We start from the raw sequence: 26,591 nt of genomic DNA, 5'->3' as shown, positions 1-26,591 counted from the left end.
CTCCTAATGTCCAGTCTAAACCTCCCTTGGTGCAACTTGAGGCCATTTCCTCTTGTCCTATCGCTAGTTACTTGGGAGAAGAGACCAACACCCACCTCGCTACAACCTCCTTTCAGGGAGTTGTAGAGCGTGATGAGGTCTCCCCTCAGCCTCCTCTTCTCCAGGCTAAACCGTCCCAGTTCCCTCAGCCGCTCCTCATAAGGCTTGTGCTCCAGGCCCTTCACCAGCTTCGTTGCCCTCCTCTGGACACGCTCCAGCACCTCCATGTCCTTCTTGTAGTGAGGGGCCCAAAACTGAACACAGTATTCGAGGTGCGGCCTCACCAGTGCCCAGTACAGGGGCACGATCACCTCCCTACTCCTGCTGGCCACACTATTTCTGATACAGGCCAGGATGCCGTTGGCCTTCTTGGCCACCTGAGCACACTGCCGGCTCATGTTCAGCCGGCTGTCAGTCAGCACCCCCAGGTCCTTTTCCTCTGGGCAGCTTTCCAGCCACTCTTCCCCAAGCCTGTAGTGTTGCTTGGGGTTGTTGTGGCCGAAGTGGAGGACCCGGCACTTGGCCTTGTTGAACCTCATACAGTTGGCCTCGGCCCATCGATCCAGCCTGTCCAGGTCCCTCTGCAGAGCCTTCCTACCCTCCAGCAGATCAACACTCCCTCCCAGCTTGGTGTCATCTGCAAACTTACTGAGGGAGCACTTGATCCCCTCGTCCAGATCGTTGATAAAGATATTGAACAAGACCGGCCCCGGTACTGAGCCCTGGGGAACACCGCTTGTGACCGGCCACCAAGTGGATTTAACTCCATTGACCACAACTCTCTGGGCTCGGCCGTCCAGCCAGTTTTTTACCCAGCGAAGAGTGCACTTGTCTAGGCCGTGAGCCGCCAGCTTCTCTAGGAGAATGCTGTGGGAGACAGTGTCAAAGGCTTTACTGAAGTCCAAGTAGACCACATCCACTGCCTTTCCCTCATCCACTAGGCGGGTCACCTGGTCATAGAAGGAGATCAGGTTGGTCAAGCAGGACCTGCCTTCCGTGAACCCGTGCTGGCTGGGCCTGATCCCCTGGTTGTCCCGGACATGGCTCGTGAGCACCCTCAAAACCAACCGCTCCATGATCTTCCCCGGCACCGAGGTCAGGCTGACTGGTCTGTATTTCCCCGGATCCTCCTTCCGGCCCTTCGTATAGATCGGTGTCACATTGGCGAGCCTCCAGTCGTCCGGGACCTCCCCAGTTAACCAGGACTGCTGGTAAATGATGGAGAGCGGGTCGGCAAGCTCCTCCGCCAGCTCCCTCAGTACCCCAGGGTGGATCCCATCCGGCCCCATAGACTTGTGAGCATCCAGGTGGCGTAGCTACTTCCAGTTCATCTAAGTTTTATCATCTCAAAAACAAGAACTGAATGTTTGAGATAGTATTACTACTCATTGGGTGCATCAGAGCTTCTCTGATTTAGTCTCTAGCTGATTGGATCTTCTTCAGCCATGATGTGTTTGTTGCCTTGAATTCTTTTCGAGTCATGGTCTTTGTAATATATGTATATTCAATGATTATACAAACATATTTGCTTTTATAACTCCATAATTTTAAACTGTTTCTACAGTGGGGGTGGGAGAAGTTGCTTCCTTTCTCACCCTTCTGTGGCTTCCAAACATGTAATGGATTACTGCTTTCTAAATTTAAAATAACAAACAAATTTCTGACTTTTATTCCTATAAAATGGAAATGAGACAGATGTCTTCATTTTATAATTGCCAAAGCAATTTTTCCTAGTTGATGGGGTTTTTTTTCCTAATGAGGAGTTAGCCACTTTTAGATGTATTTAGTTTTCTGGATTCTTATTTCGTATGGCAAGCATGTGATACAGCACTTTATAATTGGTTGTGAAAGAATTCCCTGCTGAGATCACCAAAATTATGTATTAATCTAAAAGATTAAAGGATATATCTTAATACCTGCTGCAGGCTGGAACTTCCTGCCGACACATCTGAAAGCCCTGAAGACGTAGCAGAAGTACCTGAGGAGAGTACTGTTGAGAAGCATGAGGAAACGATTGTTGAAAATGAGGGCCAGTCTGTATCAGAAGCGGAGCTACATGTATCACCCCCTGAGAAGTGGAGTGAGAAGGAGGTGAGCTGGATGTGATAGCGATAGCAGATAAGTTTAGAATACAACTACAGTTTCTGTTAAATATAGTCCTTGCTGCCTTGATCCATGTCACTATCAACTCTTTGATTTTCTTACTGATGCTTCATGGAGAAGTATATCTGAGAAGCTAAGGCTAGTATAGAATTAGTTTCAGGGAATATTCCATTATACTTATTTTGAACAATAGAGTTCATAGGATCTTCAGTAAGGTGAATTTCTGGCTTGTCTACCAATCTCATTTTCTTAACTGATTTCTTCTACTCACATATTCTGGAGAACTGGAGTAAGGTCAAGATCTGATCTGGTATATCTAATTTAAAAAAAAGTTTCTTTGAAGAAGCCAATAGCTGATATGCATCAGTGACTACTGTTGGCTTTTTTTACTTCTCCACTTAAAGCTTGCCTGCTTTGATGTTTAAATCCAACTTTTAATCTACAATTGTTAACAGCTTGAATTTAAATCTGTGGGTACGCTTTGTGCCTAGCGATGCCTCCAGGTTTTATGTTCTTGCTGATCAGTGAAAAAGTGGATCTTACATTATGTTGGGTTCCAGGAATGACTGCAGCATGTAAGCTTGTGAGGTGCATGAAAACTGCTTAGCTTGGCTCCTAACAGTATAAGCTATGGTCAGAAATTTAGTGCAGGTGACAACACCAAGCTAATATGCTGGTTAAGTTAACTACTCTGCACTAAGCTCTGCCTTCTTAGTACACATTTCTAGATACCTGAGCTATCTGCTTCTCACATTAAGCTGCAAATTTAGATCACAGATACACCCACTAGTCTTGGGGAACAACGGCTGGGCATAATCTTGACTTAGAAATGTGATGTGTTTGTTTTTTTTTTTTTTTAGGAAACTCTGTCAGAACCTCTTAATGGTGAGGTAACAGAAGAAACTGGTAAGACCTCACTTACGGCTGAAGAGGAAACAGCAAATGAAGTTCTAAGTGGTGAATCAAAATTGCAGTCTGAGAGTCAAGGAGAAGAACCCTTAACGCTGTTTGTTCCGTTAATCCTTGAGTCTTCGGCAAAACCTTCAGAAGACACTGTATCAGAGAAGGTGAGAGAATTGAAACAAAATGTGAAGTCATCTTTCCTTCAGAGCGTACATATCTTGCTGTTTTTTCTTTTGTTAAGTAACAGATAGAAAGCAGCCCCTACCGTCTTATGAAATTCTTGGGAGAAGCAATTATTAGGCCAGATGATGTAAATCCATAAACAGAATATACTAACGTTTCAGTTTTAATACGCAGAAGTTGACCATATATGCATGTGATGCCAAAAAGAAAGATACGTTGCTCCAGTTTGCCTTGGCAGTAATGAAACAGCGCTTTCTCACTAAAATATTAGTTGGATATGAGTGAAAAGCCACATCCTTATTTTGTCTAGTAATTCTGCCCTGATGAAGTGTACAAGCAATTAATTACTGGTAAAATACCCTTCTACAACACAGATTTTACTGTTTTTTTTGTTTATAGTGCAAAAGCAGATTGTTATATGCTAGCAAAATGACAATTGTATATGTCTAAAATAAAAAACATTTCTTTTTTTCCCTGGGATTAATTTCAGAATGTTTTTACTGAATAATCCTTTGAATAATTTGAATTTGAAAATAGGAGAGCAACTCTGGATGTCAAATGCAGTTCACAAAATAGTCTTGTGCAAAAAGGGGGAAAGGCCTGGCTTGTTGACTGTACATGTAGTATTAAAAACTGCTGAATGCCAAATATCTTCTGAGGTTGCTAGCTAGGGGCAGTAGTTGTGTTCAGCCTCTTGTATCTTCAATTAATTGCCTCTTCGGTTGTTTTGGCACCCTTTCCCTTCCCCTGCAGGTTTTAAATGCAAATGATTCAGAAGTGTTGTCTGAAGAAAGTACATTAGTAGAGGAGGGCACGGAAGAACAGCAAGAATCTGAAAAGACCACCACTGAAAATGCAGCTGCTTTGGCACCGAAGGAGGAGCCCTCTGACAATGGCCTGTCCAACTCTATGGTAACTGAAGCAGCAGAAGAATCTGTTTCTGAAAACGTATTGCCCAAGCCAGCTTCCTCATTGGAAGATCAAACTGAGGAAGCAGGGCACAACTCACAGGTGGCCCCTGTTGCCTTGAGTCAGAGCTCTTTGATAGTGGTTGAACTGGAGGGTGTTTCTTTTCAGCAGCCTGCTGGACAGGAAGGACAGAAGAACCAGCTGGAAGAGCACTCAGAAGAGTCTGCTGAGCAGATGGATCAGTACACACAGACAGCAGTGGAGCGGGCTGCTGACAGCAGCTCTGAAGAAGCAGAAATTGAGGTACCCATTGTAGATCGGAGAAACTTGCGAAGAAAGGCCAAAGGCTACAAAGGTCCACCCAAGAAAAAAGGAAAGCCAGCTTAAAAATGAAATATTGATTGTTAATTCATCTATTTATAAGAAAGTTATTATTTTGTGTAAAACACTAGGGTGTAACTAAACCATATGGGACATGGGACACTCGTGTTTAAAATTCTGGGTTGGACTTCCTCTTGGGATTCATCACCTTTCCTCGAGTTTTCTTGAATTTTTAACCACTAGACATTAAGCTTCATCAGAGTATGAAAGTAAACAGCTAGTCTCCTCCTTTTATAAAGGATACACGCTGAATAAATACAGTTGTGCTAGCAAAGGGAACAGTTTGCATGTTTGAGGTGGCAGTTGTGGAAGAAAAATGCAGCATGAAATCCTGGCCCTACCAAGGTCTCTTAAATTCCTGTAGACTTCCATGAGGCCAGACATTACTTTAGCACTTTTTTTTAATAACTCTGTGTTCTCTACTGTGGAGAGAAGCAAAACAAGACAAATCCTTCCTCGCTTCTTGTTCCCTCCCCATAGATTTTCTCAGATGAGATTAAGAGGTGAGATTCTGTAATTCTCGGTCTCAAAATACACAAGAAGGTATAACTCAGTAGATCAACATAAGCAGCATGTCTTTCATGAGAATCACTTGAAACAGCTGAGTCAGTAGAAACACGGTCAGTGCAGTATCTGCCATAGCGCAGTCTGATAATAAAGTTCTTTACGTAAAGATTAAGAGATGCTTATGTAATAAACTATTTATAACTTCCCAAGTGAGCATCTCGGTAAGCCTAAGTTTTTCCAGAGTGTATGGCGTGTAGACTCCAGTACATATACGGAATCATTTGAACTGCCTTCGTAACTACTTGCATGTGTTGAGTGGATACTTGATTACTTGTTACATTACAGAAAAAGGATATGACAACTTTTGATCTCGTTTTGGTCAGAATGGAAGTGGTACTTTGTGTTTTCCAAATATTTGGCTGGTGCTGTGGAGTAACTATTAAAATGTTGTGTCTGCCAGGTGTGTGACTCCTGTAAGCGCTGGCATTTCAGGTGGTTGTGACTTGAAATTAGCGTGAATATTAGTGGATGTTTCAGCAAATGCTTGTTTGCTGGAACTGCTATGCCTTTAGGAGTTAGCAGGTGATTGCTTGCAAATACTTCTGATTCCCACTTTCTTTTTCTAACTTGGGTGTAATCCCTGAGATGATAGCTTCCCAGTTCGCAGCTTTTCTTAAAAGCAGCAACCAAATTTTGCTGTATGCAAACAGAAATAAAAACAGGCTTTTCATGCATGTTCCCCTTCAGAGGTTTTCCTGGCAAACCATATATTTAACTTAATTTGTCACACATACAAAAAGTTACTCCTTAGTTTGCTATGTGTTTCTTTCAATAAATGAAGCTCCTCTTGTAATGGGTTAAAAACTCAGCAATAGGAAAGAACAATGGTTCTAAGAACAGGAAATCACACCACTATTTGTCCTGCTATATGCCTTTTCTAAGTTCAGTGAACTAGTCTCCCACAGTGTATCAAAAATAGAGGTATCTAGAAATTGCTGTTCCGGACTTCTGAGTACAAGGTTCACTTGAATAGTTGCAATGCTGTCTTAGCTTTTATCCCTCTTTGAAGCTAATGTAAGAATCTGGTTTTGGATTTTATGCTTATACAGTTTAACTGTATTTATAAGATATTTTAACTGTATAAGATACGTTCATACTACTTCTTTCAGCTGATGAAGTACAATGCTCCTTTTTAATCTGTTAAGAGCAGCTTATAGGAGGAAAAAAAAAAAAAAGGCAGTTTTTAAGAAACATGCATTACCTGAACTTTAGATTCAGGCTGCATGGGATTACCGAGTTAAATCTAGGTTTCTTGAACTACTGCATGTAGCTGTAACTTCCTATCAATGTACCTACAGGTACTCCTTATGAACCCCATGACTGATAAATGTTCCAAGATCTTTCATCATTGTTTGTAAACATATTCAAGTGAACCTTAAGCATTTCTAAAACTAATCATGCATTTTCGATAAAGCATGAGACAAAACTTCTGTTATCTTCTGTATGGCTTCTCTTTTACTGCTAAGATTTATTGTGTTTAAAAAAAAAAAGAGTGGCTAGAAAACACATCTATTGCATTGCTAAGAATTTGGGATTTGTGAGGGCTGGTGGCTTAAAAAAGGGTGGTTGTATACAGTATATTGTGACTCATCTTCCATTTTTAGAGCAAGCTTTACTAAAGATTAATCTGCCGAATACTTCAATTGATACAAATGTATCCACTTTCAAAAAGTTAAGGATTCTTTTGCTTATGAAAAGTGAGTCCCAGTTACTTCAATTACTTCTAGGTGGATTTTTGATACGTATGCTTATCACTTGTATTCCCTGTGAGGTCAGAAAACAGTGTTCATGAGAAGGTAATGTCACTCACCTGGCTTTTACTTTTCACTGGAAAAGTAAAACTAATTTGGATTAGTATCTTTCTTTTAAGACATTTGCATATTGAATACATAAATATTACAAGAAGATTATTAGATTAGGTCAATCTTGGTTTCTACTGAGAACAATCACGTTTCTGATCTCCTTTCAGTGAGTCAGTTTTAAATACTGAACTTAAATTCACATCTTTAGGTATACTCTTGAGTAGATACCTCCGTAAATCTGGGGTTCCTGAGAGGGGGGCTGATGGCCAGACTGTTACGTACAGAGTGTGGGCAGTTGGGGTGCAATTAGCAATTCTGATAACCAGTACAGTCTTGAAAACTGGACGTTGTTCTAATTGTGATCGCAGCAGTACTTTGAACTAAAGGGCACAGTTTGTTTCTGTAACAACTTCTTTGGCATCAATCATGTCACAGTAAATATGGAGTAGCAAAATCAAAAATACAGTTTTTATTGCTGTACTGATTGTCCCATTGGAACAGTAGTTTAATAGTCTATACCTTCTGTTACAGTAATGCAAGGGAACATATCTGACAACCGTATTGACTGAAGTGTTTTACCTTGGGAAAACCAGCATTTTTTAGGCTTGGACTTTTTTTTTCCCCCCAGTGTGCTAACTGTCTGTCTTATTACCATCAAACTCTTACAGAATTTTTAAGCTCTTACTGCACCAGCAACCAATGATTAAAACATCAACTTTATACAAGTTTGTACCAAATGCTATTATAACATGCTGTGGAACTACATGTATACAGTGAAAGCAAGCAGTATTATTTTTGAGCTTTATTTAAACTCTAGGAATAGAGTTTAAAGAACATTAATTTGTGACTTCAGCCTTGCACTTAAGTGGTAAATGGTTTTGTATTTGATTCCAACATTTGTTCAAATGTCTCTCTTGTACCACTTGTTAATTTTTAACAGCATTTGCTTTGCTTCTCCCACATTCTCTTTTGATCTATTTTCATTTCATGCAGAATTCTTGTTTGCTGTTCTCATGTTTCATAGCCCTTAACGTGAAAATGTGTATGTCTTATTTCAAAAGTTCTTTTCACTTATTTGAAATGATGTCTGACCTTGGTTTGTTGCTTTAATACCATTTCATTTGTAGATGTCAGTAATCAAACTGATCATTTACAATGTCATCAACACTACTAAGTTAAACATAGCAACAAATGGGTCTGAGTTTCAGCTTCTCTGCTTTAAGTGACCATTCTAAAATTTTATTTCCAAGAGGATACACTTCTAAATTTATTTTCACAAATGTGGTGTTAGATGTTTTCTAAACTAGTGATACCCTGTTTATAAATCTTACGAAAGATGTGTTGCTATTCTAGAGTATTGTACTTCAGTCTTGTTACAGTGTTAGTTTTTCCTGGTTTTAGTACTGTCTTGGCTGCTTTTGAAATGTTTTGAAGTAGTAATTAAACTTATATTTTGTGATTTTTTTTTTTCTTGGTTTTTAGTATTTGAGTCCTTTCTGCTATACAGGAGGCACGTTTTAAAGTGTTTTCACTAGAAAGTTCACTAGCACCATTTTACAGTCTGTCTGCTACCAAAGAACTTTAAAAGCTCAAAAATTATTAATTGAAAAGTCTTTTATCAATTAGAACAATTTCCTGTACTTAATTAGCGTATGCATCAAACTTTTATTAAAAAAACCTATAGAATAGGCGGTTCTGAATCTTACAGCATGCATTCTGCTGAATATAACAACTATGCAAGATGATGTAAATTTAGCAGTTATTAATGTAGTTTGCTACAGACAAGCCAACTAGAAATGCTGTAACGCACTCCCTACAGTGTGGTACAGTAAAATGTCTTCAGTGCAACAGTTGTGTTATTCAGCCAACAAGCCCAGGTATTTATAGCACAAAATGTAGTAACGTTCTTGAGACAGCTGTAGAAAATTAAAAAACATGTTCATGTTATTTGTTAATGTGCAGTAAAGGGTAAAGCAATAAGAACTTAAATGGAGGCTTATCTGTTTTGACAAAATGCCTTCTTCCAAACAAATGACTTACTGGCTCGTGACCCTCTCTTAGTTTTGAATTACTTATCACTACACAAAGTGAAAGTCACAGGAAGTTACTAACTCTAGACTAGGGCAATGTGTTAAACTAACAAAATAGCCTGTGAGAGGAGAAGACTTTAGTATAATTAAAGCACTGCCTCTATCAGATAGTGTAAGAGAAGTTAGAAAGCTGATACAAAAGCAGCTAGCTTGACTTCCTGGCCAGAGTTCCAGATCTGAAACATAATCTGGTCATGATGATGATTAAGGGCATCTGTCATCCAAGAGGCTGAAAGCTGCAGTTGTTCAGCCTGGAGAAGAGAAAGCTCGTGAGGATCTTACCTTGTGTACAAATACCTAGTGGGGGTGTGTAAAGAAGATGGAGCAAGACTCTTCTCAGTGGTGCCCAGTGACAGGACAAGAGGCAGTGGGCACAAACCAGAATATAGGAAATTCTATTTAAACATAAAACATTTTAAACTGTAAGAGTGGTCAAACACCGGATCAGGTTGCCCAGAGAGGTGGTGGAGTCTCCATCCTTGGAAATACTCAAAACCTGACTGGACATGGCCCTCAGACACCTGCTATAGTTGACTCTGCTTTAAGCAGGGGGCTTGCACTACACAATCTCAAGAGGTCCCTTCCAACCTTAACTACTCTGTGATTCTATAATCTGCTACTCAATCTGCTTATTGCATCTGTGACCACCTCTAGCCTTAAACTTTTGTTAACGCAAAAAATCCCAATGCAAACCTATTCACATTCTGGCTTCTGAAATATCTTGGAAAGTTTCCTTCTTACAATGTTGAGAGGGAAGAGTGCTCTCTCAAACTGGAGAAAGCTTGTAAGGATTCAACTTGGGATTTGTGTTAAAAGCTCCCTGTCTTGAAGTACTGTTATTTAAGAGTAGGAATATAAAATAGTGAGTATGTTTATTTGTAGTGATAGACTGTGCCAAGTTTGTTTACCACCAAATTCTTGACTGGAAGATTAAAGATGCAGTTATATGCAGCATCACTGAAAGCTTCCAGTTTAGAAGCAGCTTTTGTTTCTTGCATTTCAAGGATGCAAGCTAAATACATATTGATTAGTTGATGCTTGTGACCTTTAGTTTTTCGTGAATGTTTCTTAAAGCCACCAAAATAGCTACAAGTAGTTGTAGAATCAGGGTTGTCACGCCATTCTCAAATTTCACATCTTAAAACCCCTACAACTTCATAAATTTAAACTTCTGAAACTGTTCTCCTCTTGCCTGGAACTACAGTGTTACATTCTCCAGCTCTTATTCTTTCTATTAATGGAGGCAAAGGGGAGAAAGATGTGAGGAAATGGTGGGGTGGGGAGGGAAATAGCTGCCCTCCTAATTATCTTCATCCCCCTGCATCCCCATGCTGCTAATGTGTTCTCAAGCCCATTCTTCTGTAGGGGCAAGTATCAAACTGGGTGTTTAATTTCTGATGTCAGTCTGCAATAAGATTCTAGCTGCATTCTTCCAGCTCTTCTGCTTTTCCAGAAACAGAATACAAGTTAATATGTTCTTCTGTACCTTTAGCTATTACAGTAGACCATCATGGGAGACAGTGGCTGTATTTCCCATCACTGGGAATGTGAGCTGAATTAAGTATTTATATAATATATCTAAGCCAGGAAACTGTTACTGTAAAAACACCAAGAAGATTTAGATCAAATCCATACCCCATTAGCAAAACGTGAAAATTGAATCACTTTATTTGGACAGTGTTCAGCTGAGCAAACATAATAAATATAAAACCCAAGCAGTTGTTTCTGGCACATTTAAGTTCCTCACCAGTTTGTGGGGTCAATGTTCTTGAATGGTTGAAAGTTCCAGAGATCTTGCAAACTTGTTGAAACGGCACTGATTTTGCAGGAGCACATGTCCAACGCTTAGTATCAAATACAACTTAAACAAGTAGAACTGCATTAATACAGCCATCATTTTCTGGATTGTTTGTTACTTGTGCATATTTCCCTAGAGAGAAAAGGGAATTAAATGTCTACAAAAGCTTGAAGTAGTTCATATAACAAATTAGACTTTTCTATGTTTGCAAGTTCAATCCATAGGTCTCTTTAAAATGTAGAAAATTCCTGTTCCAAAACTGAAATGCATTTTGAAATCTAAATCTACCTTCTGCTGAGCTGCAAACTTAGGTTCTCAAAATATTTTTTTTTAGGCTGTTTTTTATAAATGGATCGTTTGGAGTTCTGGGTAGATTAAAAAACAAAATCATAGGTTCTGCTATTGTCTATGTCAACCCCTCTGTTAAAAGAAGTCAGCCTGATCCTATGAAGATACTTCTACACAGAACTTGGCACTGAAAACGTAATACAATTGTTCATAGTTCACATGGTTAGGTCTTTATAGACTTGTAGCATTGCTTTATGTGAGACATAAGCAAGCAAGTTGAGTCTTTGTTCTGAACTTCACCTAATTTGATTTTGAAAGTGAACAGAAAGCCTAAGACTAAAACTTCCAAGCTTGCATTTTTAGAGTTGCCTAGTAGTTGCTTCTGCTACAGCCCAAACCTAACATTTGACAATGGATCAATTATGACTATAGGACATAGTCTCAACAATACAGCAGGCAATGAAGACTTAGAACTTTTAAAAGCAGTTCTGCAGTATAGCTAGTTTAACTACTTACCCCAGATAACTTTGCCCCCTTGTGTCACGAGGCCAAGCTCGCTCACGTTCACCTCAATGACGGTCCCCTTGGTAATAACACCCAGTGTTGTATACAAAGGAGAAGAAGGATTCTTTTTTACACCAAGGATAGGTAGGCAAAAAGTAGCTTTAAGTTCAGGATGTGTCACATGTGCCTTCTTGAAACGTAAGCCCTGTTGCATAAGGAGTGTTAGAATGAGTTAATATTTGCTTTAAGCCCTCACAACTAATCTAGTTTAATGGTTTCAGCATTATGTCCTCAGCTTTGTATGTTTTAAGACACTGGGAAGAATGAAACAACTTAGAATACAGAATGCTGTCTGCCTACTATAGAATGCCAGATTTGTTTAAAGACCTGATTAATGACAAAATAAAGCTTTCCATATTTTCAGGATGTCAATTTTTAATAGTAGAACAAGAATAATACTTGCTACCTCAGATGGCTTCTGTTCCGTGAAGAAATGAGGTGTTTATGGTAATGCACTTAACAGTGCTACTGGTTTTTAAGGCTAGAAATTTGTCCTTTTTTCTTGTAAAACTGAGAAACCTTTCACATATTGTAAAATATTAAATATCCATCTCTTATAGCACTTTCTATCTAGCGACCTGTGCTTCGTAAAGGGTACTTTACTATTAAGTACCATAAGCTTTTCTGTGTTAATAAAAATCTATCCAAGGCTTCTGTGTAAGATGACCATCAAAACAGTAATGAGGTACAATCCAACAGGCAGCCTGCATAGCAATTCTGTTGATTCCTGTGAGGAAACAGGAACAGGTATTTATAGAAAAACTACACTGCCTTAGTGAATCTAGTTTTTCCTCCTGTGCACTACCAGGCTGCTAGAGCCCAGGCACTGTTCCTGCAGCTGTGTAAGAAAAGGTCAGGCTGGACGGACAGCATTTCCCTTGCATACGGTCGCAACTGTGCTTCAAGCTTATTTAACAAGCCAGAAGAAGGGAGTTCTGGAGTCCTAGAACAGACTTGGCTTCTGCAGCTGACAGAATCACAGCAGCTAGAAAAAGAAGCCTCCAACTTTAAAAGCTGTTCAAAGTGCCTTTGCTAAAGACCTTCCCATGCTAATTTGACAGCTCGTAGCTTTAACTTACTGGCATCATCTGAGTTATGGGAGTAAGAGCAGAGATATTTCAACACAGACTGCAGGGGCATCTCCCCACCCTCAGGCTATTCGAAGTTTAGATTTCTGCAAGGAATGTTCTACCTCAGTAGTAATCAAGTGCATTATCATAGAAGAAAGTTTCCTCGCCACAGGAACTCAAAGCAGTAAGTCAAAGGAGTTATTACTTAAACACCCTTTAAAGCTCAAGAACGTTACCATTGGTCGAATGAATCGCTCGTATTTAGGAGGCTTCCTAGTAAAGCCATCTCCAACGAAACAAACTTTTGTAACCATTCTCTTCCAAGCCTTCTTCTTTCTCTTTCCTGTACGAATCACTTTTAAAACTTCTGTTTCTCCTTGTGCACGGACCTTTGGCACAGGGACCTCCCATTTCCCCTGGAAGGGCAGAAAAAAAAAGTCAATATTCTTACATGCTGCACTGCTAAATGAAAGGGGACAACCAAACCATAAGAGAAAGTTTCCCTAAAGCATAGTGGTAGACCATACTTTTTATGTAACTCATAGCTACTTATTTTAATTAGCATTTAAAGTTATGAAAATCAAGATATTGCATATGCTTACTTTGTCCTAGATTGCTCAATTACTGAACGTTTCAGGTTTTATTTAGACTTTGCTTGTAGGCTGTAAGTCACTTGAGCATCAGCAACACGAAGTGGCCATTGTCACAAGTAATTGTAAGTATCTGAATTTTAATACAGTTACTTACAGCTTTTTCTTTTCTTTTCTGCTTGATCATGTTAGAGAGAACCTTAGCCCGGGACTGGCCCTCTCTGTCCAGGAGGTATGCTGGTACAGCTCCTTTAGGTGTTTTTTCATCGTTCTTCTTCTTTGTATTTCTCTTTTCATGCATTTTAATGCTGCAAGGAAAGAAAACCAGTATTAAAAGGATGTATCTAAAAATGCATCTTTTTTTTCTACTCTTAACCTAGCTTGTGCCTGCTTAAAATTTTCTTTTAAGAGATATTTGTAAACAAGTACGTATTTATATTTATATAATCCTAAAAAATTTTCAAGGTAAACTAGTAATTTGACTTAACGTAACAACTGGCAGACTGCACAGTGCATAAAAGCTTGTCAATTCCCTTCAAGACAGGAACACAAGACATGCATCTTATTAAGGAATTTCTGAATGACTTACAACGCGCAGCCAAGCACTTTGAGAAATAGTAGCCCTCCCCTCTGACAAAAAATAACATACCACTACTCTTCTGAGATTTGATGGCAATGCTTACAAATCTGAGGAATGTGTGTGTAAAAGGGGTCGCGTTTCGTTAATTTTGAAGCCATTTAAGGGAAAAAAAAGACCCACAAACTAGTTAACAAACCCCATGCCTTTACAAGTAGCAGAGGAAAATAACTGTCTACACTTGGAAAACAACAAAACCGACACGGTGGAAAAAATACGAAGTTCACTAGCAATAAAGAACATTGTTAACAACTTTGATTTCAATTCCTGAACAACAAAGAAAGTTTTCAGAAAAATGCTTTTGTTTATCTATGCTTGATATTGTAATTTATCCGGGAAGATAAATTATCCAGCCTCATGTTCTGCTCAAACACTGTATACGTTATTGTACTTTTTCTATTAACACTGTTAAAAAAAAGCCTGCTGCCTCCTGCTACACTAATACAGCAGTTGATGTAAAAGCCCTAAGTAAATGCATTCATATTTTTGTCATAATTACATTAGTCACTGCTATTGCTCATTAACACTTATCTTAAGGAATGCTTTTAGCAGCAGAATTGTTAACATCCATTGAGAAGAGAGAAAATCAGAAATGTCTTCACTGTGGCAAAACCCATTTTCTCCTACAACCTGAGCGCTATTTAGAAGTATAACGTGCGATCCAAGTAGTAAGAAGTTCTTTGTCACGATATTAACGTCCCATCTCATCCTGTCCTTCACGTGTCAGGATGACTGGAAGGCGTCAGAGGGGCGGTGGGTACTCACGTCTTCTTCATCTGGATCTTCTCAGCGTGCCGCTGCTTGTGGTAGAGCTTGGCCTTCAGCCCGATCATCTTCTTGGCCTTCCGGGACCGCTCGTGAGCCTCGCGGCCCTCCTTCTTCCTCCTCCTCTCGTGGTAGTCGAGGCGGTACCCATAGCGCTTGCGGTGCAGCTCGATGTACTCGTTCTGCGGCTGTGGGCACAAGGCAGCGCCGTGAGCGGGTCTCCCCGGCCGAGGACCGGGCGGCCGGGGCGGGCGCTGCACCCTCACCGAGGCCCGGCGCCGCCGCCACACGCGGCGGGGGCCCGAGCAGGCCGCGGCCCCGCGGCGGCACCCTCAGCACGGGGCGGCGGGGCCCGCTCGGCCGCCTTCACCCCTCCCCCGTCCCGTGCCCCGTCGCCCACATCCCGCCCCGCCGCCCCGGCTCCCACCATGGCGGCGGCTCCGCGGCGTCCCCCCGCGCTCCGCCGAGCCCTCTGCCCCGCCGCCTCCTCCGCAGCGAAAAGGGCGGGCGGGCCGAGAAGGGGCCCCGGCTGGAAACGCTCTCCCGCGGCGCTTTGGTTCCTCCTCGCGGAGAGGCGGCGCTCCGCGTGGCCCGAGGGCTACGCGCCCGACTTGGCGGGGCTGGAAAGAGGGGACGAACGGAGGGGGAGATGCCGGAGCGGCGCCTTTTGCCGCCTGGGTCTGCTAGGTCGGGGCGTCAGGGAGGAACCGCAGGAGAGCGGTTCGGTGTCGGGGAAAGGAAGAAGGGGAGCGCCTTCCGGCGGTATGGCGGCTGTCCCGGCTGGGGCCGGGCCCGCGGCGCCAGCCGGGGCTTAGCCGCGTTAAAGCTCTTCATCCGGAGGCCGCAGGTAGCGCGGCGGCTGGCGGAGCAGCGCCCCAGCGGTCGGTAAGACGGCAGGCGGGGCAGTGTGGGTTTGGGCCGCTGGCGGGGCTCGGCTCGGTGGGTTGTAACGGGCGGTGTGCGGGCACCGCGCCCGTCCTGCTCGCCCGGTCAGCAAAGGGCGGCGGCGGCCGCGGCGCTGGGAGACGGGAGGTTGGTGCGTGAGATGAGGGGTGGCAGCGAGCCTGTGTGCGGGCTCCCTTCACCGCGAAGCGCAAAATCGCCGGAGCTGGATATCGGTGTCTCCTGCAGCGAGCAGCAGCCAGCCGGCGGTGCTGTTGAAGCTTCCGCGCTTGGGCCTTGTGTCGCACTGGCTTTAGCTTAAAAGCTCCTAGTATTTAATGTTTTCTTTCATTTCTGACCCAGGTGCGTACTTTTACCTGCCCCCCCTTCCTCCTTCAAGATCAGAAAAGCTATTTGCACTTCACCGATCGGTAATCAGTGCTCCGGAGCTTATCACTTAGTGCGAGTGTAAACTCTGATCTTAATTTTTCTGCTTTACTGTTTGGAGACTGCTCTGAGAAGTATGTTTAGTGTTTGTGGGGGAGACTGCTCTGAGAAGTATGTTTAGTGTTTGTGGGCTGCATTTTTACGGCTTAATAACATTATTTTTACAGATCTGACACAGATTTAACCTGCAAAGTAGTAACCTGAAAAACAGTAACCTGATCTAACTTGAAAAACAATTAAGTTTCATGACTGATTTATGTGAAAGTAGTATAGTTACCTGTTTCCTGTCATAAACATTTTTACGATGTTTACTTATCTTGGCAGGGAACGGCTTTAGAGACGAGAGCCAGAATGTTGAGAATTATGAGGAAATTTCTGGTGAACGCATTGAAGTCATCAAGTTTGTGCAATGAGGTAAGCTTTTTCCCAAATTTTGATGCTGCCTCTGTGAGCAAAAGAAATACGTGTGTTACTCTTGAGTAAACTTTTTTTTTTGGTCTTTCCTTTAAAAATTGGTATCCAAACAGAATGCATGATTTCATGTTGGAATTGGACTTCACATAAGTCAGAATGTGGAAGTTGAATTTGTAATTTTTCTGTAAACTTTTTTAGGTATCTGTGATTTTGATTGCCTAACGTTTGTCACTGTTAAATTTATATTATTTACACAAATAATTAGATGTATTTAAAATGTGGTGGCTACCGACAACATGCTTTGATGCTATCATAGATTTTTACTGAATTTCCCAAATAATACTGGGGTTGGACTCGGTTTAAACCTCGGTGCTACCATCTTCATGCCTCCGCTTCCAAATAGCTGGTATCTTGAGCTTATATAAATATCAGTTCTTGCAGATGGTTTTTTGAGTTTAATTTTCCACAACTGGTAAAAATGTACCTACAAAGTCAGTATGTATAATGATAAATATTCTATTTTTTTTTTTTCCCTTTTAAGTATGTGTATTTCAGGAAGACAAAAATGAGAGTCGTAAGTGTGACACAGCAAAACTGCAGTCTAAGAAGCTACAGTTCTGCACCAGGTATAAGTTTAAATTTCTTAATAGTAGGGATCACTCTAAAAATGAGTAGGAATACTTTCTAAATTGTCTTTTATTGTCTTCTTTTGGTCATTATTTATGGAATTTGATGTATGAAGCGCAAACAGAGCAGTTAAAAGGTTCAAGGACTGAAAAGAAGTGTTTTGTACTGCTGCTATTTTGTCAGTAGATGTATGTTATGAAGCCTTTAGAAAATAATGAGAAGAAAAGATACAGATGTATAAGAAGTCAGGTCAGTTGTGAAGTGTGCTGGAAGCCCCGTCCAGTTGCCTGAAGTATTAATTAGTTATCAAGTAACTGATGGTAGCCAGCATGTTGGACAAGGGGAGAAAGACAGGAATCTGATTAAATAGAAGTTTTAAGTTATCGTTAGTGTATTTTCTTTGCAGACTCAGGATAAAAGAGAGTAAAAATACGATACTTGGAAAACAAAATTTCTATTAAAAGGAATTTTTGCTGGTTTTTGAGTAGCTGCACTGAGGTTGAATGGAAATCGATTGATATAAGGTAGTGTTGGGAGTCAGGGCCGCTTTTTCTACATCAAGAGACGGGAGAGAAAATATTGGTAACTGGTGGGTAACCAAATTCTTTAAAAAAAAAGGTTAATGGATTCAGCACTGTGTCTCTTAGCAACAGTCTTTAACCTGCAGTCATGCACCTGAGAAGAAGACTTACTCTTAGTTGCTGATGTCAACACGGACTCTGTTGCTACGTATCGCTGTTTCTGTGTAGTTGTCTATGCAATGTCCTTGCTGGCTACTGTACTTATCCCCAGTTTTGCTGTGCTGAATACCTCAGTGGAGTGCTGAATACCTACATGGAGGCAGAGCTTCATTCCATACACAAGAAGATACTGTGACTTAGACAAGCAAGAAATCTCAAACATACTAATGTGTTATTTTGCGGGTTATTTTGGAAACTGGAGGGAAAAAGGCAGCCTTAGCTGGAGTTTTCATTTAGGGTGGTGGTGGTGGGTGTTGGTGAATTTCCATGCTGCTACCTTGCTTCTTCTAAGATCAGTCTTTCTCCTCATCGAGATGTTAACCTATAAGATGCCTCTTTAATGTCCCTCTCTCATAAGAGGGTGAAAGAATGTTATTTTAAATATTGTTGAATTCTGTTTGTCCTATCAAAGTTAAACTAAAGTACTAGGAAAGTGAGTTCCTGAAACACAACTTAAATGGCTTGAGTAACTGAATTACGGATTAGTTTCATAAAAATTTAACTTGGCAGCTTATTTCCCAGCTAAATAGTGTGTAAGAGAGGAAATATGTTTCAAGAAAATACGAATTTAAAACTCCTCAGTCCTGGGTTTTGTTATACTAGGTCAGTTTACATTTTCTGCCTGAGAATTATGCTGTCTAGCTGCAGTGTTTAAAGGTCTTTTGAAATTTGTTATCTAATAGCCAGTTCAGATGAATATCAGCATTACAGTTGTCTTGAACTGTGCCATGTTTTGTTATTGCTTCTGCAGAGTAACATTTTACTGTGCTGATGACACTTTTCTGAGTTGGCTTTTTCCTATTGTTTGTAAATTACAAGGGTTTTGAAGAGTTTCTCTTTTTTTAAGAGAGAGATTTATTGAAAATTAAGTGCAACTCTTTAGAAATTTGAGGTGGTAGAGATTATGGATTGTCATGAGTTGGGGCTCTGAATTTTTTTTTTATAAGCTTTTTAGGAATTTTCTTAAGTATATTTAATTTTGTTAAAATCTATCATTTCTACATTGGGGTCAGTCTTACAAATTGTTGTTTTGTTTTGTTTGTCCCCAGGAGATGTTAAGTCTCTGCGTTCTGTCATTAATCCTCATATATCCAGGTACGTCATGCTGGCTTATTTTTCGGATGTAGCTCGCAGTCAGAACAATTGATGCAATAAAAAGTCATGGGTTGTTGGTATGCCCGTTGCACGCATAGTTCATGTGCATGTTCTAAATGAAAGTTAGTACTTCCTTACTTTTACCTTTCTGGCATTTCAATATAGAACAGTTGTTGGTGTCAGAGGGATCTTGGTCTGTCTCTTGTTTAAATCATCAGAACCAAAACTGGGCTTTTAGGGAAACTCCAAATCTGTGGTGGTTGCTGGGAGCTGAACGAGGGGGAAGGGATGTCTTGGCAACTAGACCCCCGCTGTGGGCAGGGCTGTGTACTTTGAGTTCGTGGGAGTGCTCAGCTGCATTAGATGAAGGGGCTTAGTAACGAGGGCAAGGTAATTAGGGGCTGAGCTGCCAAAGGAATGGTTGGGGGGGAAGTTCCCTTGGAAGACTACTTCAGGCGAATTCAGCTAGCATTAATGGTGAATATGGGGGCTGATCGCAAGCCTGCGATGCGCAGAGCTAGTGAAGCAGTTCTGGAAGCTACTGGCGAGGTGCTTCAGAAAGGAAGACTTGGCTGAACAGAATCAAGGACAACTTCATGGGAACTTGGATGCTAGATTTGGGGCATAAAGGGTGTATATGCAACGGATTGTTTCAGGCACCAGGGGTTAGGGATTGGGATGGGTGAGAGGATGGAGAGGCTGCTTCTGTCTGTGGGGAGGGCAGATGGGTAAGGATGAGGCCAGGAAGTGGCCTTCTCCTGAAGTGAAGCATGGAAACCTGTTCCAAAACTCTTGAGTACTACAGATCTGAAGAAAATCCACCATTTCAATATTAACGTGCTTCATTATCAGAATGTACACTGTATCAGATATGCAACAGAGGAAAAATGTTACTTATCTGGTATGCTATTCTCAGTGAATATTAATTGTTTATGCAAATAACAATACCGCTGAATAAAAAAATTAGTGCAGTAAAAGCAATGTTTTCGCTTTATGCAGAATCCGAAACATTGGCATTATGGCCCACATTGATGCAGGGAAAACTACGACAACAGAGAGAATGCTGTATTATTCTGGATACATAAGAACACTTGGAGGTTAGAAACACTTTGTATTTCAGTAGCTTTGAGAGACTTAATAGTATACAGTAACATGCAATGCAGTTGGAGGTTGCTGGTGGAACAGTTAGTGTAGAAGCCAGTTGTTCCAAAGTTGTACTGGAGTATAATGAAATTTTAATGCACATTCCATTACGTTCTAAGGCAATTGTACTTTGAGAGATCACAGGTTCATATTTTCCTTTTACTTTTAGTGCATTATGTTTTGTTTAACACTCAGTTAGAGGTTCTCCTTGTTCTACTTGTTGCTCATTGGCCGTTCTGTAAAGCTGTTTCTTCAGTTCTCTTTTGACCTGTAAAGAAACCAGATTAACAAAAAGTAACCATTTTTTTTGAAAGCCATAGCACAGGAAGAATTCCTTGCTTCAGCAACTCTCACAGAATTCTTCAAGATTGAAAGGGTCATAGCAGCCTCCATTTGTGCTACTTTTTGTCCTTTTAAATTTAGTTCCCTCTTCTCTACTGTGTATGAGAATGGTAGAAGATGTTAGGCTTGTGGAGTGGTTGAACTTGGTGGCCTGCTTGTTTAAAAATGTGGAACTGCTTCTCTTTTTAATAAAAAATTAAAAAAAAGCCCACAAGCAAAACCCAACCTCTTACTTGTTTGTTTTGGGTTTTGTTGTTTTGGTTTTTTTTTACTTTAGTTTAGTTTTAACTTAATTACCTTTTAATTACTAAATTGTAAAATGTCAGTCACATTCCATACAATGAGTGCAGCTAGGTTTTTTAAAAGTGTAGTTTGTTCATGATTTTGGACTTTGCTTTAGTTTTTAAGTTTCTTACAGTGTTACTAGGATTAAGAACAACAGAAAGGTTGTTGGAATTGCTTGTCTTTGACTTACAGAGCATTTGTTCCCTGGAAAGGGAGCCCAGGTAAATTAGCTGACATTATCATTTTCTGAAAAAGGCTAGTTTTCATAGCTTATACATATATAAAAGGGACAGTATTTCCAAATCTCTCTCGGCATCTGTATTTCAGCTTTTCAATTGTTTACCTATCCAACTGTAATCCTGCTTCCTGTTCACAGATGTTGATGATGGAGACACGGTGACAGATTTTATGGTACAAGAGCGAGAACGTGGTATTACCATTCAGTCTGCTGCTGTTACGTTTGACTGGAAGGACTACAGGATCAACCTGATTGACACCCCAGGTACTACACTTTAGCAGTACTCACATTATTAGAGGAGAGTAGATGAAGTGGGGTGTCGTAGAACGTAAGTCTTAGTTTTAAATACGGTGCAATATTCAAGTGGTTTAATTGTGTCACTAAAAAGGCCTATACTGAGCTCTGTTCAGCTTTGGCTAATTATTGTTTGCTGGTGCCTAATCTAGTGTGTTTAAAGTGAGCTCAGACACTTTCACACTGAATTGCTCTCTGGGATTGCAATGTAACAATCTTGTGTGTTTCAAGGACTGATGAGTGTATGTCTCTGCAGGTGAAGAGAGGATTGTTTTGCCATGATTTTAAAAAAAAATTTAAAAAAAAAATTAAAAATGACCTGTTGATGTTGCCTGTTTGAATTATGATGATATAAAAGGAAGATTGTTTTTTAGGTCATGTGGACTTCACAGTGGAAGTTGAGCGTTGCTTGAGAGTCCTGGATGGAGCAATAGCGGTCTTTGATGCTTCAGCTGGTGTTGAGGTAAAAATAACTGGTAGATTTTTAATTTTTGTCTAATGAGTTAAATCAGACTGAAATAATAATAATTGTACAGATATGTTGCTCTGTATTATCTCTTTTTGATGCTTTGATCAAAATTCAGCTTTGGGAAGCTGAGCATTTAATTTCAAGTCCTGTAGTGTACAGGAATTTGCATAGTAATAAGGGGCAAATAACTGGGATTCCCTTTAAAGTCTGTTGTTTTGTTGTCTGTTAAAGTTTGTTGTTTTGTTGCTGTCCTTTACAAATGTTCATTGAGGTGAATGCTTCTGGCTAGCTCCACCAGTGGAAAGAAATGAATATCTGTTCATTCCTCATTTTCAGATTTCATGTAGAAAATGAGCAATTTTCCGCGAGAATTTCTCCCTCCCCCATGGCCTATTTAACATGCCCTTCAGGGCATAGTGCGGAAAAGGTGGAGGCAGGCTGGAATTTGACTTTATAGCATGAGATGTTTGAGTAGTTCAATCCTGTAAAAAAGTTACATGTTGTGAAATCACTGTGTTCCATGGGACATACCTTTTTCCTAGATGAGGGATGAGAGAGTTCTTGATCAGTGTGAGTGACATTATTTAACTTGCTATTGGAAAGCATTTAGGTGCCATCATACATGAACCTAACCTGAGTAACAGCCCCCACTCCCAACAACAAAACAATTAGATCCGCTTGGGTTTTTTTCTAAAACTGTGTAGGAAATTCTTGCATTATTTCCATGTTATTGGTAAGAGACTATTTCTGAATCTGAACCGATTTTCATATATACCTGTTTTAACTTCCAAATAAAAATGAATGGCTCAGCAGTACACAAATTACTACCAAAACCACAGTGGTTTTTAGTGTCGTATATGTAGCCAGAGAAATGCTTGCCTGTGTGTGCTTAAGTAACTTGGCAATAAAGCCTTACGTCTCTACATCAGTGACTTTTTTCCATATATATGCCCTGTAATGCTTAGTTTTTCTCCATGTTCCCTTGCTGTATGCCTGTGTGCCCTTAGTGAAGGAGGGGGAATGACGACAGCTGAGAGACGAGATGAGACAAAGCTGCTTGTGGAGTTCATCTGTGCTGCCAGATACGGGATTGTCGCAACACATTCAGCGCAGTTCCCTTCTGTACTCTGAACTCAGTCCCTCAGCGGTATTGGGGAGTGTATAGTTCAGCTGTTGGCATTAATGTTTCCGTTTTGTCTTTTGCTTTAGGCCCAAACTCTGACAGTGTGGAGACAAGCAGACAAACATCAGATACCACGAATTTGCTTTTTGAACAAGATGGACAAAAACAGGGCAAGGTATTTAGAGAGTTATTTTAATCATTGCTAAAAACCTTGTAAGAGAATGTATCTAATCAAATTGAAGTTTTTCTCTTAAGCATAGGGCAAGCTAATTATGTTAATACTTACTATATATGTTTGATTATGCAGATGCATATTTTTGTGTAATTGTAGGAGTAATTTTTGTAGTAAATAAGGAATGGTAAACCTGTTTTACTATGTCATTAAGTTTTGTGTAACTTAGTATCTGTTTTTTTTATATAGTTTTACATATGCTGTTGAGAGCATCAAACAAAAGTTGAAGATAAAACCTTTGCTTTTACAGGTAAGCTTAGAAATTAAATGTTTGCTTGCTTGCTTTCAAATGGAACTCCTTTCTTAATTTTTTGCCGCTAAAACCTCCACTGTGTTTGCAGTTGCCCATTGGGGAAGCCAAGACCTTCAGAGGACTAGTTGATGTTGTGACTAAGGAACAAATAATTTGGAAACCTACTTCTGATTTGGATGATGGAAAAAATTTTGAGCAAAAGGTGCTGTTGGAGACTGATGATCCCAACCTGTTCCAGGAAGTCCAGGATGCCAGAAATACCTTAATAGAACAAGTAAAGTTCTAAAGTAAATGCATAATATATTTAAAACTGTTACTTAGAACAGTAGGAAAAACAGGCTGAAAGGGACCTCTGGAGTGTCTGGTGCAGTGACCTGCTCAAAGCAGGGCTAACTTCAGCATTAGATCAGGTTGCTCAGGCCTTGTGCAGTTGAGTTTTCAAGTCTCTAGAGGTGGAGATTACAATCTGTCTGGGCAACCTGTCCCAGCGCTTGATCATCCTTGCAGTGAAACATCATTTCTTTTTGTCCAACGGGAATTTACCATGTTGCAACCTGCGACAGCGCCGCTTATCCTTTCCTTGTGTACCTCTGAGAAGAATCTGGCTCTCTTTCCCCTGAAGCACACCCACCACCACCACCACCATTTCAAGTAGTAAGAGACAGTATTTGCATCCTTCCTTAGCCTCTCCGAGTTAGACAAACCCATCTCTCTGGACCTCCAGCTGCCCTCCAACCACCTTTGTGGTTTTCTACGGTTTGTCAGTCTCTTTTGTGCTGCGGAACTTAAAGCAGACAGTGTTTTAGATGCAGCTTCACAAGTGCAGGGTAGAGGGCACTAACCACTTGCCCTGATCCACTGGCTATCCTCTTGCTGATGCAGCCTGGTATGCAGTTAGCCTTTGTCACTGGAAGAGGAAGCTGCTGACTCATGCTCACATGTCCAGCGGGACCCTCTGGTTGACTTCGGCAGAGCTGCTTCCCAGCTAGTTGATCCCCTATATCTATATCAGCGCGTGGATTTGTTCTGTCCCAGGTGCAAGATTGTGCATTTGTCCTTATTGAACTTATTTCAAGTTTTCTTCACTTCCTTTCCATCTGTGAAAGATGCTTAATGCACGTTGGAAACGTTAATACGTGGTGGCAAAACATGCTGAATATAGAGAGCTGGACTCCCTGGCTGTACAATATGTGCGTAAAATGGAAAATACTCCCTGCTTTATAAATAGGGAACTGAAGAAAGCAGACACCAAGTTTAGCATTCAGTTGGCCAGCATGGCATCTTGTACTGTCTCAGGTGCCAAAAGATACTTTCACACGAGACCTGGCACATGTGACCCAGAATCTACAGGATATCCATACGCCTTCTGGAGTGGCAGCTAGAAGCTGGATGGGATGTTGCAGGCTGGTCAAAATGGGACTAAATACTGCTTAGAGGCAGATGAATCCCACCATAAATCTTGTTCCAGATCCATCCAAAAAGTCCATGGGAGAGATGAGAAAAGAACAGTATAAATATTTCTTTATCATAAATTGTCATATGTGAAGCTAAGAAAGATAATAGAAGCTTAATCTACTTGATACAAGATTTTGCACAGTTGGCAGTTTAGAAGGGGTGAAGAATGGAAGAATTAACGGAAGTAAAAGAATAATTTGCCTGTTGAGCAGTGCAGAACATTTGAAATAGTTTGTCCAGAGTGTTTTCTTCTCCCCTCAGCTGGCATTTTAAAGTCCCACATTTTGTGTAATTTATAAAATTATATTGGAAGAGTTGGTTGTACTTGAGAGACTCTAAGCAAGTCTTCTCTGCAAGTAAAAAGTGGGGTTTTTTTACATTCAGTTTGCTTTTATACAGCTTAAAAGTATAGTAGTGATTACATTTGAATGCATATTTCTGTAAGCAAAAATATAGGAGGTTAACAACTATGTTTATCTTAGATATCAATCCATTTTGCTAAAAGGGCTGCCCTCCATACAATTTGTGAATAACATTGTGCAAGTGCGTAAACAGATGATGCTAGGCTTTCAGTTTCCTTTGAAACATCAGAATTCAGAGAGATCCATTTTATAGTCCTTTGGGTTCAGTAAACACATACACAATCTGGTTTTCAAAATTTCCAGGTCTTAAATGGGGATCCTATTACTCAGCCTTTTATCCTAAGAAATGTATTATAGAAAGCTTTATGAGAACAGTGTCGGGTTTTTTGTTTTCCTTTGGTTTCTGGGCCCTGCTTGAAGCAGGACCAGTAGTGTGATAATTGAGATAACCTTGTGTTTGTAAAATATTTTTTTATATGCTGTCTGTACCTCTTATCAGAAACGCTGTAAAATTTAGTAGTTTGAATACCAGCCATCTTGCACACTTTGCTTTCACTTAACTGAATGAACGCTTTCCTTTATCTGTTATGTTTTATCTATCAGCTTGGTTACTTCTAATTGCTTATCAATGGTTCATTTAAGTATTTGGTCAATTGCTGTTGTAGCCACTAGAGGGAGCAAAGTGCCTACTGCACTTCGGGTGTCCCGGGTCCATGACAGTGCAAGGGTGTAAGTGAGACGAGGTTTAAAAAGTAGTTAATTTATTTGTCAAGCTAAGTGATATAGTTTGGAAACACAGATGAGCTCTTGGACCTACAAGCCTTTGCCATAAAGAAGGTCAAAGCTTTTTCAGTTTCAGGGAGAGGTATGAGCATTGTCTCTCCCACTGATGTTTTGCCTGACAGCAGCTTTATGGGTTGATTTTCTGTTTTTTTTCGCCCTGTCCTTTCTTGAAACCTTCATTTCTGTAATTTTCTGTGGCTTGAGTTTATGATCTCTGATGTCTTTAAAGGCTTTGTTCGTGCTCTGTTTAGCTATGTTTTCTAAATAACTGAAATTTTTGACTTATCTGTGAAACTGCTATATGCCAAATAATGAACTATTCTGTTGAAGGTTGCAGATCTGGATGATGAATTTGCTGAACTGGTTCTAGGAGAATATAGTGAAAATTTTGACTTAATACCAGCTGACAAGGTAATTTTTACATTTCATTATTTATAAAAAAGTTTTTACTAGCTGTTATTCTGAAGGGCTGGGTTTTTCTTCCTTTGGCACATGCAGATTATAATTTTGCAGATGTGCATTTTTTATCAACAAAAAAAATCTTACCAGCTTTTGTAGTGAATTTACAGTACTGTGAATTTAGGACAAAGTATCTTCAAGCTTAGTATGAATTTTATACAATAATGCACTAACTATGATTCTCAGACATGCTAGGCACAACTTTAAAAGCAGAGTACCTTTGGCCAGGAAAGTTTTTTCTTGAAAGTTAGGCTGCTGC

The 26,591-nt window shown here is 40.4% G+C and overlaps 3 protein-coding genes across 13 annotated transcripts in view; 2 read left to right on the top strand and 1 right to left on the bottom strand.

The window, feature by feature from the left end:
• The window catches only part of FAM169A (family with sequence similarity 169 member A), a 37,386-nt gene extending 29,030 nt beyond the window's left edge, over window positions 1-8,356 (top strand). For 2 of the 3 annotated variants that reach the window (XM_075136854.1, XM_075136856.1), the window contains exons 11-13: window positions 1,965-2,130; window positions 3,003-3,209; window positions 3,982-6,240. In XM_075136854.1, the coding sequence (XP_074992955.1) occupies window positions 1,965-2,130; window positions 3,003-3,209; window positions 3,982-4,524 (916 nt within the window). In that variant the 3' untranslated portion in view covers window positions 4,525-6,240. Of the gene's footprint in view, window positions 1-1,964; window positions 2,131-3,002; window positions 3,210-3,981 lie in introns of all 3 variants that reach the window. The other variant, XM_075136855.1, reaches the window with a different exon arrangement.
• Window positions 8,357-10,627: 2,271 nt separating this feature from the next.
• NSA2 (NSA2 ribosome biogenesis factor) lies at window positions 10,628-15,202 on the bottom strand. Its single transcript, XM_075136858.1, has 6 exons — window positions 15,117-15,202; window positions 14,690-14,877; window positions 13,445-13,595; window positions 12,934-13,113; window positions 11,580-11,772; window positions 10,628-10,907 (listed from the first exon to the last, which is right to left on the bottom strand). Exons 1-6 carry the CDS (start codon window positions 15,117-15,119, stop codon window positions 10,840-10,842), a joined length of 783 nt encoding a protein of 260 aa, XP_074992959.1. The 5' UTR covers window positions 15,120-15,202; the 3' UTR covers window positions 10,628-10,839.
• Window position 15,203: 1 nt separating this feature from the next.
• Window positions 15,204-26,591, top strand: part of GFM2 (GTP dependent ribosome recycling factor mitochondrial 2) — a 19,508-nt gene continuing 8,120 nt past the window's right edge. For 2 of the 9 annotated variants that reach the window (XR_012670893.1, XR_012670894.1), the window contains exons 1-12: window positions 15,205-15,574; window positions 15,935-16,003; window positions 16,345-16,432; window positions 16,974-17,058; window positions 18,849-18,894; window positions 19,894-19,991; window positions 21,041-21,166; window positions 21,571-21,659; window positions 22,875-22,963; window positions 23,210-23,270; window positions 23,362-23,547; window positions 26,204-26,284. Coding sequence is in view for 7 of the 9 variants with exons in the window: in XM_075136853.1 (XP_074992954.1) it covers window positions 15,339-15,574; window positions 15,935-16,003; window positions 16,345-16,432; window positions 16,974-17,058; window positions 18,849-18,894; window positions 19,894-19,991; window positions 21,041-21,166; window positions 21,571-21,659; window positions 22,875-22,963; window positions 23,210-23,270; window positions 23,362-23,547; window positions 26,204-26,284 (1,254 nt within the window). In the remaining 2 variants the exon portion in view is untranslated. Of the gene's footprint in view, window positions 15,575-15,934; window positions 16,130-16,342; window positions 16,433-16,973; window positions 17,059-18,848; window positions 18,895-19,893; window positions 19,992-21,040; window positions 21,167-21,570; window positions 21,660-22,874; window positions 22,964-23,209; window positions 23,271-23,361; window positions 23,548-26,203; window positions 26,285-26,591 lie in introns of those variants that run through there. The other 7 variants (XM_075136853.1, XM_075136847.1, XM_075136846.1 and 4 more) reach the window with 7 other exon arrangements.

This window comes from Calonectris borealis, chromosome Z, assembly GCF_964195595.1.
Source record: "Calonectris borealis chromosome Z, bCalBor7.hap1.2, whole genome shotgun sequence".
NCBI classification, from domain to species: domain Eukaryota; kingdom Metazoa; phylum Chordata; class Aves; order Procellariiformes; family Procellariidae; genus Calonectris; species Calonectris borealis.
This window is presented reverse-complemented; position numbering and strand designations above follow the sequence as displayed.